The 10,807-nt window shown below is 39.9% G+C and overlaps 1 protein-coding gene across 1 annotated transcript in view; it reads left to right on the forward strand.

Moving 5' to 3' along the window:
* Nucleotides 1-695: 695 nt before the first annotated feature.
* The window catches only part of RSBN1L (round spermatid basic protein 1 like), a 53,068-nt gene continuing 42,956 nt past the window's right edge, over nt 696-10,807 (forward strand). Inside the window, exons 1-3 of the mRNA XM_019509472.1 lie at nt 696-834; nt 8,801-9,061; nt 9,380-9,444. Of these exons, the coding sequence (XP_019365017.1) occupies nt 786-834; nt 8,801-9,061; nt 9,380-9,444 (375 nt within the window). The 5' untranslated portion in view covers nt 696-785. The remainder of the gene's footprint in view (nt 835-8,800; nt 9,062-9,379; nt 9,445-10,807) is intronic.

A 10,807-nucleotide genomic window follows, 5' to 3' on the forward strand; every position in this document is an offset into this window, starting at 1 on the left:
CTAGATGCTGGCGTCCATGGCCAGCTGGTACAGGGTGTGGCTGGGCCACTGGCAGTCAGGAAACAGGCTTGAACATAACCCTCAAGCCCAGTACAAAGTATTAAGGGTTCCAGGGTGCCTTTGTTATAAACCAGTCAAAACAACTTGGTGTTCACAGCATATACACCCTAGCTCTCACCAGTTATCTAAAACATTTAGGTGACATCATCCACCTTCTACTTTGTACCAACTAGTGCAGGCTTCCCATCACATATGAACACTTGTGGCCAGGTCGCTCTAATTTTGGTTTGGTGTTCTGTACTGGTCTGATCAATTTGTTCTCCATTGGCTTTGGAGGCTCCTCTAAAACTAATAAGTTATTTTCCAGCATTTCCACACTTGTCGTGTGTGGTATGCCTAGTTTTGTTCTGGCAAGACCTGTGTCAGTTCATGCTCCTAGCAGGGCCTCTGTGATTTGTGTATGCAATGATCAATGGTTGTAATAATCCATACTCCAGTGAGTTCTACAGAAAGCAGACATCTGTTCAGCATGTTTTAAAAAAATCATTGTTATTCAACAGATATGCAAATACTTGTGATTTTTGGGATCTTTTTTCTTTGCACCACATCCTTTCTTGCCAGTGAAGGGTCTGCATTTGAGTAATATAGAATAGACCATATAAGAGTTACATTTGAAAACTTTTTTTCTGTCCTGCTCAGTCTTAAATTTTTCCCTTTCAGCTCAAATCAAAGACAAAATTAAAGAGAGGGACAAGAAGCAGAAAGAGAAGAAGAAACATAAAATAATGAATGAGATTAAGAAAGAGAATGGAGAGGTCAAATTATTGCAGAAAGGTAGGTTCAAACTAAGTAGCAGCTTTTAGTTACAATGTCAATACCTAACAAAATTCAATCTTATTTATATTGAGTTCTGGGTTTTTAATGGCACGCTTCTTTCAATTAAAGGCTCCTCTTGCAGAGAATTGTAAATGTTGGAAATTGAAATTTTAACATTAAAAGACCTGTTTTGTCATATGCATTAATTATAGACAGAAAATACTTCTTCTATTGTAATTTATAGTTGGGGGGTGGTCCTGCTGTATTCCCAATGATATAGTTGTGGATGGCTCTGCTTTGAGCAGGGGTTTGGACTGTTACTTAAATGCTCCATACAGCATACTGAGGTCTGATGTTACAGGTTGTATATATTTCCAAATGCAGATTTGGAATGGATGGGTTGTAGTTTTCTATAAAAGCTACCTGTCACCAAATATTTTTGGTATCCTGTTTGACCTTCACAGAAGTATAATAGTGGAAATGGGGAACACATGGAATGGGGAGCAGCCATGTCCCACACTGCCCTGCCCGATCCAGTTGCATGGGGTTAGGAGATGTGGTTTGGCCCTTATCTGGCTGCTCAGGGCAAGGGGGCCTGGCTGTGGGGGAAAAGTGGCAGTATTAATTGTTCCTGCTCCTTCATCATCACACTTCCTGACCTGTGTGGAGTCCTATGGGCTAGATTTGGCCCATGGGCCAGGGGTTGAGCACTTGTGGCCCAGTTCTCTGCATTTCCAGGCAGTTGTTGTCTAAGAGGATTCACAAAAAACATTCCTTCTGGCTTCTTTTGCACATCACAGCCATAGAGATGCTGGTTTAAAACAAGTAAGAAAACCCTAATGTTAAAAAGTATAGTGTGCTATAGAAACAGCAGTAGAGACCGGGGCACCACAATGACTAAGGACACTTCACTGTCAGAGAACTGTTAGATAAAATATGCTCCGATTTGGTTTTTTGGAAGTAGACCATGCCCTATGCTGTATGCCTTGCATGATCTTTGCTGATTTGACTTGAAGAAATCAGTTTCACGACGTCTAACTTGTTATAAACATTACATGCAAGCTGTGAAAGCTAAAGAGCATTATTAATATGGCAACTCCAGGCACACGCAATTAATGAGGTGCCAGTGCTAGGGGTGTCTGGTTTGACCTTTGTTTGGCCTCCTTGTTAGCATACATTATGATATGGATTTTCGTTGTGTTCAGATCCTATTTTTCCTGCCATAGTCAGTCCACTGAGTAGGTAAGTATTTTGTTTTCTCCCCAATAAATATCTCTCTGTACCTTATTTCCTACCCACAATTTTGTATTCAGAACAGGATTTGAATAACCATCCTCATGGACTCTTCTGTGCTTCTAATCACTATATTTTCAAACATTAAGTGTTTTATCTTCACAACATCCGTGTGAAGTGAGGGAGTATTATTTTCATTTTATATGTAGGAAGCTGAGATTCCTAGCGTTTAAATCATAACATTTCCACGAGTTTTAGTCACCTAAATTTTGAGAAGCATGGGATCTGATTTTTCTAAGAATTTTCTACTGTATAGCATCTGTGACATTGCAAGCACAACTCCACTGACTTCTGAGTGCTCACAGCTGCAACTCAGTTCCTATAAATCAAACCTTAGGCTCTCAAGGTACTGCCAAAATTATTGACCATCTGTGAAAAGTATTAATGCAATTTGCATGGCAACACAATAGTAACTGTCTGGCACAGGCAGGGATAGAATCCAGTTGTCTTGGATGGCATTCGCCTGCTTTAGCTGTGAGATTGTCCTTTTTAATGTGCAGGCCTTGGCCTCTGTGTATAATACCTTGCAACTTCAGTAGCAAATAAGATACCTGTCTTAAAGATAACAGCTTAATTTATGGTACTTCCTGATTTTGTTTTGAGTACATTCATCCATTCCAAGGAGACAAGGGTCCTGTTAAAAAAAAAAATCAAAAAAAAAAAAATCTGTGATTTAGTCTATACCATAAGGCATGTACACACAAGGGGCCTGAATTAAGGCTGGGCAGGCAGTTATTATTCTGCCATATTCTCTCCCTCTTTAGTGTTAAAGCTTTGCAAAATTAAATTAAAAAAAAAAAATCATAGGCCTTTCAGGAAGGAAACTGAAGTACAGGAATTCCATCCTGTGGCATCAACTTGGCATGTACACAATTCATTGCTTGGGTTGGAGCCTTCATAGTCCACCAGACTTGTGCCACTTGAGATAGTGGATCAACTAATCGTAACTGTGGGAGAGCCATAGAAGGAAAAGAAATCATGCTTTGCCAGTGACTTTCACAGATTAGAGTCTTGGATTGCATTCTAGACTTTGAAATTGAATTTACTGTTAAGTATGTGCTTGTTTGCTTGACCCTGTCTCTCTGACTTCTCCCAATCCTGTGTTTCTTTCTCATCCCAACTTCTCATAGTCTGCCCAGCCTCTGTCTCCACTCCTCAGGTCATATGTTTATGGGGACAGCAGAACTTTACCCGGAAGCCACTCCCTAATAAACTTCATGTTTGTGGTCCAAAATATAGTTGATCTAAGCATTTTTTAGAAAGTCTCAGGATTTTTTTTAGCATGGGTAAAAATGAAGTTTTTCTTTCCCTAGTCCCATTTTCAGAAATGGCTGAAGTTTAAAAAAAATAACAAAAAACCCAACCAAACAAAAAACAACCCAAGGCAGACACATGGCATAGAAAAATTCAGCCCCGTTGATTATAAAATTTGCCAGAAAATTAGGGTATTTGGGAAATGGTGGTAGCCAAAAAAAAGCAAATCCCCAATGAACCCCCTCAACTTTAAAACAGCTGAGAGAGGATTTGAGATTATTGTTCCCTTTTCTTTGTTGAAACCATTGTCTTAATATTAATGAGAAGAACATTTCTAGTTGTATTTTAATATTTCTGAAGGTTTACAAATATTGTGTATAAATTTAACACTTTCAGCTTGTTCTTGAGGTAGAGCCCTTATTTTGAAATTAATTGGGTTTTTCATTGTTAAGAGTGTGTTAAGATCCAGCCTCTTATGCATGTTGGACTTTAAGGACCTTGTCATTTTTAAATTCCACCTTTTGAACTCTAGAAGTAGTCTCTGCCTAAGGACAATCTTGCCTGAGAACGTAAGTTTTTTCTCTGGAATAAAATATTCTTGGTTTCAACCCTTTCTGCTGCCTGCTTAGAAATGACTGTGAGAGCCTAAAAGCAAAGAATTGGATGAGTTTAAAACTAAGCAGAGAGAAATGTTAGTGCTTATCTTAGAAAAACCTGGGGTACCTCCTTCTAGTATGGAAAAGTAGGTCTGACTAACTGTGACCTTATGTTCAGACTCTCTCTTTCAGTTTTAGCTTACTGAGGCTTTGGTTCTTTTTCTGCTCCCTGCTTACTCAGGTTGTAGAATATCTGTTTGAAAGACCTGGAGAAACTTCTGGGTACAGTCTTGTCCTTTCCTGAGAAAAGGCCTATTATGCAAGAAAAATCCTGTTGTGTATTTTGAGTTCTTTAGAATTTGTGCTGCTGAAGGAAAAACAAATTGTGTTGTGGTTTTTGAGATCACGATTTGCATGTTCATCTTAGGTTTTCACGCTTGGTCTTAACCTAGTTATAAATTTTTATATGCTTGAATAGGGTCACAAGGTTCTCAACATTGGGGAAAGAAGCATGTGTTACTGGCTGGCAAGACTTCTCTTTGGTACTTACGTTATTTTATCACATACAACACATACCTGTCCCTAGAAAACAGCTGTAAGAAATTTTGGTGTGCATGTAAGTGTTGAAATGTGATAAGTCATTTTTGCTGCTCAATCTTCTGCTGGGCAAAAGTAACTGCCCTTGATCTCTCTCCCTGCATGTGTAGGCTTGGTTCCCTAGCACTATAGGATAATCAGGGTCTGGAAAACAAAGGAACAATTTTTAGCCCTAGAAAATGTTACCCATTTATCTTTTGTGTACACCACTCAAATATTTACCTGGCCACCATAAATGAAAGCTTTTTTTTCACTTAAAGTATACTTTAAACTTTGTAAAACTATTTTCACTAGTTTTAAAAGAAGAATATTGTGATTTCTTGTTATGTCTATTGTACTGTATTTAGTAGGCATAACAGGAATAAATATGTACAGTTATTGGTGAATTGAAAGAAGCAGAGGTAGTAGACAAAAAAATCAATTGCCATTGGTAGTTAATTGATTAAATGTAGGAAAAGCAAATTTGCTGAGCTTGTTTCAATAAGATGATTAAAAATGTAGAAGAGAGCAGCACTGTTAGTAACCTTGTTTTATTTTTAGAATTGCAAACATACTCCGAACCATGTGTTTGTTTCTGAAAAATAAAAGAAAATAGTATGTAGTAATTTTTCACTTAACTTCTAAATCCTGCAAAATTTATGAAGCATCTTTTTCCACCTTTCCCAGCCTCATCAGTTGAGCAGAGTCACAGTTGTCTTGTGAGTAGCTGCCTGTACTTTCCCAGACAAACAGGTAAATAAGGGCTAAACAGTATAATAGCTTTCAACTGTCAAACGGAGGCTGTGAGGGGACAAATTAAACCTCCTTACATTTAACTGGTTAGAAAGACAACTAGCTTAACTCAGTTGCAATTCTGAAGTCTGTTCAGTAGCAGTAGTTGTGCTCATTGGGATAGCAGAAACGTGAGGTCATAAAAAGACTAGAGCTTTAGCAATGATAAAAGTATGCCAAGCATTTTATAATTATATCTGCCAAATAGAGGTCTTAAGAACTATTTGCATGTAACCACTGGGTTTTCATCAGTTCAAACATTACTACTACTCTAGCATGCCCTGGAATAAGGTATACAGCTTGTTTTTGAAAGGCAGAATGAAGAAAAAAGGTCTTTCCTTGTAGTAGCTGAATTGCTACTCCCCCATGAGAAACTCTGAGTGTACATATATTTTGGAGTTTTCTCCCAGAGCAAAAATGGCTAATCCAGGAGAAAAATAACAAGCAGGGTTAAATCACTCCTGGGAAAGTTTATCCTGTGAAAGTGAATGCCTGTCTGTATGTGTTCTCTTCTGAGGGAAGCCAGAGTGTAGCCTTCCAATATCTCAGAGTGCTTTGCTTCTCCACCCGTCCCCATCCTTCCCCTGGAAGAGTGTGTTGCCCACTGGACTCTACTGCAGCCAAGTGGGGAGCAGAACATAGTTTCATAGTTGGTAGGGTTGGAAGGGACCTGAGTAGATCATCTAGTCCGACCCCCTGCCATGGCAGGAAAGAGTACTGGGGTCAAACGACCCCAGCAAGGTGTTTGTCTAGCCTCGTCTTAAAGACCCCCAGGGGGGTCTTTACCACTTCTCTTGGAAGTTGGTTCCAGATCCTAGTTGCCCTGACAGTGAAGTAGCGCTTCCTGATGTCTAATCTGAATTTACCCTCTGCCATCTTGTGACCGTTATTTCTAGTCACTCCTGGTAGTGCTCGGGGGAACAGGGACTCCCCCAGTGCCTGCTGGTCCCCCCCTGACTAGTTTGTAACAGGCCACTAGAAGCCCAGGGTACCAGAGTGTGACACCGTACAGGCAGTGCTCCCCCTTTATCAGGACCCCAGGCGCCCAACAGCAGCGTGGCTGAGGGAAAATCCCCTGCCACTGAAGGCACAGCCCCAGGCCAGATCCAAAGGCTCTGTGGGCTGGATCTAGCTGACAGGTCATAGGTTGTGACCCCTGAGCTTAAAGGGTGTGTGGTTTAGTGAAATGACTGCTGCTTCTGAGGGTACTGGGTTCTAGCCTACACCCCGATCCCCGTGCTCCCTTCCAATCCTGCATTGTGTAGCAGAGGGACAGACTGACTCTGAGCAGTCTGGGTTGGCCAGGCCAAGCTGCCCTGTGTACTTCTGCCAGAACAGAACGGCTGATTGAGGGAGTCTGCAGAGCACACGTGCACAGGCCCCCCTAGCTGCTCAGCATCAGTACTGCAAACTGTCTGCTCTTCAGGGGCTTGGCATTCTAATGTCTGTTTGGACATTTCCAGGTAAGTGTTTTTTCTGCCAGGAGAGCAGATAATTTGAAATGTGTGTACTGAATGTAAATGATCACATGGGTTCTTTCTGTTGTTTAAATCTATGAAAGTCAAAGTTATCTGGATGTCAGTTTTGAGTTGGAAATCAAATCATCCAGAAGCTTGTCTTAAGTTCTGGTGTTGAGGATGGTGAGTGTCATTTTCTGTTGGAATACTGCATATTAACTAAATATGTGAAACAGACCATGATTAGTTCCATATAACTGCAAATCTTTTGAATATCCAGTGGTAACTAGTGTAGATATGCTGGCTCCTCTGTGTATAACATAAGGAGATGGCTGGCTGGACAGTGCACATTGGGATGCTCTACAAGGGAGTGAGGGAAAGGAGGAGGGAGTACCAGACAAATTAGAGGCAGCAAGGAGATGTGCTGTAAGCAGTGGCTCAATCTTTTAACTGCCATATGTGAACCTGCGTAACTCATTCTTCTGGAGACATGTTTCAACCCAAATACTAACAGAAACATAGTTGTAATATTCCTTTCTTTTAGTTTTTACAATGAGGCATGAACTGAGGCTTGCTATGTTAACAGCAGTTTTACATGCCTACAGATGTCATTACTACTTTCTTCACCATTGTTTATTCCCAGAATTTTGAATGAAACCTTGGAATCATTTGATGACAGGGTTGTTTAAATATAAAAAATAACTTTCAGTTCTCTGCTTCATACATCTGGTCTGCTTGGTAGGGAATATGTTTTAACTATGATGACCATATGGCCCGGTTTGGCCGGGACAGTCCCAGATTTCATAGGCCATCCCAGCATCCTGGCCGGTTAGTGAAAATGGAAACAAAAGTCCTGGACTGGCACCTCCCCTCTTGTGCTACCCAGCCTGACTCTTCCTGAGCAGTGGCTGGAGGTGGGGGAGGGGGACGGGCTGGGCTAGGTACTGTTCCTCCTGCCTGGGGCCAGGGGAAAGCACAACTGTGAGCGTGGGCTGCTCATGTGCATGTGCATGCCCATGCATGTGTCTGTGTGACACCCTGGGTAAAATTGTATTTTGGCTCCCTTTGGCACCCTCCTGAGCAGTGGCTAGGGGCAGACTGGGCTTCTCATGCCTGGGGTGGGGATCAGTTGAGAGGCAGAGCAGGGTCCTGGATTTCCTTAAAAATATGGTCATCCTATTTTTAATATATTCTAAAGCTGTGATTCTATGAACATTACTGGATCAGCTAGAGATGGAGTCACCTGTTTGGAGGGTAACTTCTTGTTTTTTGCTATTTTTCTCTAGACAGAAGTTATATTCCAGGGTTTCTCTTAATGTTGGTATTTTTTTCTTTTTTAAAAAAGGGTTGGAATTATTCCCAAAACTTGGGATAATATTCTCTAAGATGCATCTCTAATCTCTTTGGTTCTGAGCTGTTAAGTCTGCATGGATTTGCGTTCTAAAATCATATCTACCTGAGAAGAGCAGATGGAATTCCGTGCTGCCATGGGTAGACTCACTGAAATCTAGCGTGGGTATTTCTGAGTTCAGGGTGGAAAATAAAGCAGGATGCATGACAGAATTACTATTGTGTTGGTAGTGTCAGAGTTGTAGCTGTGATGGTCCAGGAATTGAGGGGCAAGAGTTTTTGTGAAGTTGGTCCAATAAGAGGCATCACCCACAATTTGAGTTAAAGTTAGAAGAATGACTTGCATGCCAGAAATTAAATGATTTCAATTCACTCCTCAGTTATTGATGAAGAAAAAGTATGCTTGATCAGAGAAACAAATTTTGTAGCAGCCAATTCTTTGAAGCATGTTTCCATTTCAATTTATTTCATCCTAGATGACTCGTACAGAGTAAGTATATATTTGGCTCCAGTCATTTGTTGGCTTTAGCAAGTTGCACTCAAGTTTGATACCTCATAGTAATATTAAATGTTCCCTTCCTAGTGAGAGTAGGTATGGATAAGTTTGAGTCCTATTCTGAATACATGTTTTATGCAGGTAGAAATTAATCTTTTTCCTCTCAACAGGTGGGAAGGAGAAACCAAAAACCAATGCAGAAGAATTACAAATTAAAAAAGTAAAGAAGAAAAAGAAAAAGAAACATAAAGAGAGTGAGAAAAGAAAGCGTCCAAAAATGTACAGCAAATCTATTCAAACCATCTGCTCAGGATTGGTTTCTGATGTTGAGGATCAAGAAGCCAAAGGCATCATAGATGATCATCTTAAGGCTTTCAGTGGGAAAATTATGGATCCCAAGAAGGACTATGAGTCCAAGATAACAGAGAACAGTGAGTTTCCATTTGTCTCGTTAAAGGAGCCACGGGTTCAAAATACACTCAAAAGATTGGACACATTGGAGTTCAAACAGCTCATTCATATTGAGCACCAGCCTAATGGAGGTGCATCTGTTATCCATGCCTACAGTAACGAACTCTCCCACTTATCTCCTGTGGAGATGGAGAGGTTTGCAGAAGAGTTTGTGGGTCTGGTTTTTAGTGAAAATGAAAACTGTGCAGCTTACTATGTAATGGGTGTTGTTCATGGGGCAGCTACTTATTTACCTGACTTTTTAGAATACTTTTCATATAATTTTCCCAATTCACCAGTGAAAATGGAGATTTTGGGAAAGAAAGATATAGAGACAACGACTATGTCAAATTTTCATGCTCAGGTAAGAGGTTACACATTTTATTTTTTTAAAGCATCTAATAGTTTCAAACTAAATGTTAAATGAACTGTTAGGATCTAGTTGCTGTCAGTAGTGATATATCGATAAAATAAAAGATTAGAGGCAAGGAAATCTCTTACGTAATCGACTATTAGAATATACAAGAACAGGAAACTGGCTTCAAACATTACAGTGCGTTTTTACATTGTATGTACATATACTTCTATGGATTTGTTTTTGGTACCTGAAGAATTGCCATTGGTTTCAGAGCATGAACATGATTTGCTGTCTTGAAATGGATTCCTATAGCTATCTAATACATAATTAATTGTGTTTTTAATATATGCATTGAGACTAAGTGCCTTTCTTCAGTAGAACTGACTGGTGTTAAACTCAATTATTTCTATTAACAGCTATATTAACTGTGTTCCTCTTGAAATTTGTTATTTGTGTGGCAAAATGGTGGGTCAGCTTCCTGAATTAGTTTGAGAAACATGATTTATGTAAACTGACAAAACTACTTTATTATTATTTTTGGTAGTCTTTGCTCCTCTTAAGAGTGGTAAAGACATTATTATCTCTGCGGACAAATTATTTTAGCTTACATAATTTAAGGAGACAGTTTTGTCAATTACCTTTGTGACAGGAGTAGTAGAAGCACCTAGATCATGAAACAACTAATGAACTGAAGTCTACCTTTTAATTGTTATAATTAACTATGTAAATAATGACCAAGTTCAACTCTACCATGAACAAAAAAGTTACTATCTTGTGACCTTTAAATGTCTGAAAATCTTTTTGAAATTTATTTTTGTCACCATCATAAATATAATGATTTAAAACATGCTCAAATATAAATAGTGTACTGCTGTGTAACAGAGGATTTTCTTTCCTTACAACTATACATTATTTGTTTAGAAAAGAAAAATGTATATGCATGTAGCAAGCTGGGCACTCACTTAGCTCAAGTCCAGTCTCTTACAATCTTTAACTCAACACAATAAAAAGTCTTTTATTTCTTGGGCGCACTTGCCCCTCTTGCATATCCCAGTCCTCAAGAATCCAAACATACAAACATGAATCCAAACATGAATCTCTATTCAGAGTGTACTCTGTTGTGAGTCTTCTCCAGCCCTGAGAAGGTTCCTCCAACTCACTGCTGCTGTCTCTGCACTGCAGTCTTCCTTCTCAGCCTGACACTGATTTCGGTTCTGTTGTGGTGCCACTATTCCTGGCCTTGTAGCCCGTGGGTCGTTCTCAGACCCTGTGACAGGGCTCTCTGGCTCTCTAATGCTTCCAGACTTGTAGCCTTCCCTCTCAACCCGTGGTCTTTTCCGAGACCCAGAGAGGTTTACCTCAGCTCTGC

Source organism: Gavialis gangeticus, unplaced genomic scaffold (genome assembly GCF_001723915.1).
Source record: "Gavialis gangeticus isolate Ggan-Ray unplaced genomic scaffold, GavGan_comp1, whole genome shotgun sequence".
Classification (NCBI taxonomy): Eukaryota; Metazoa; Chordata; order Crocodylia; family Gavialidae; genus Gavialis; species Gavialis gangeticus.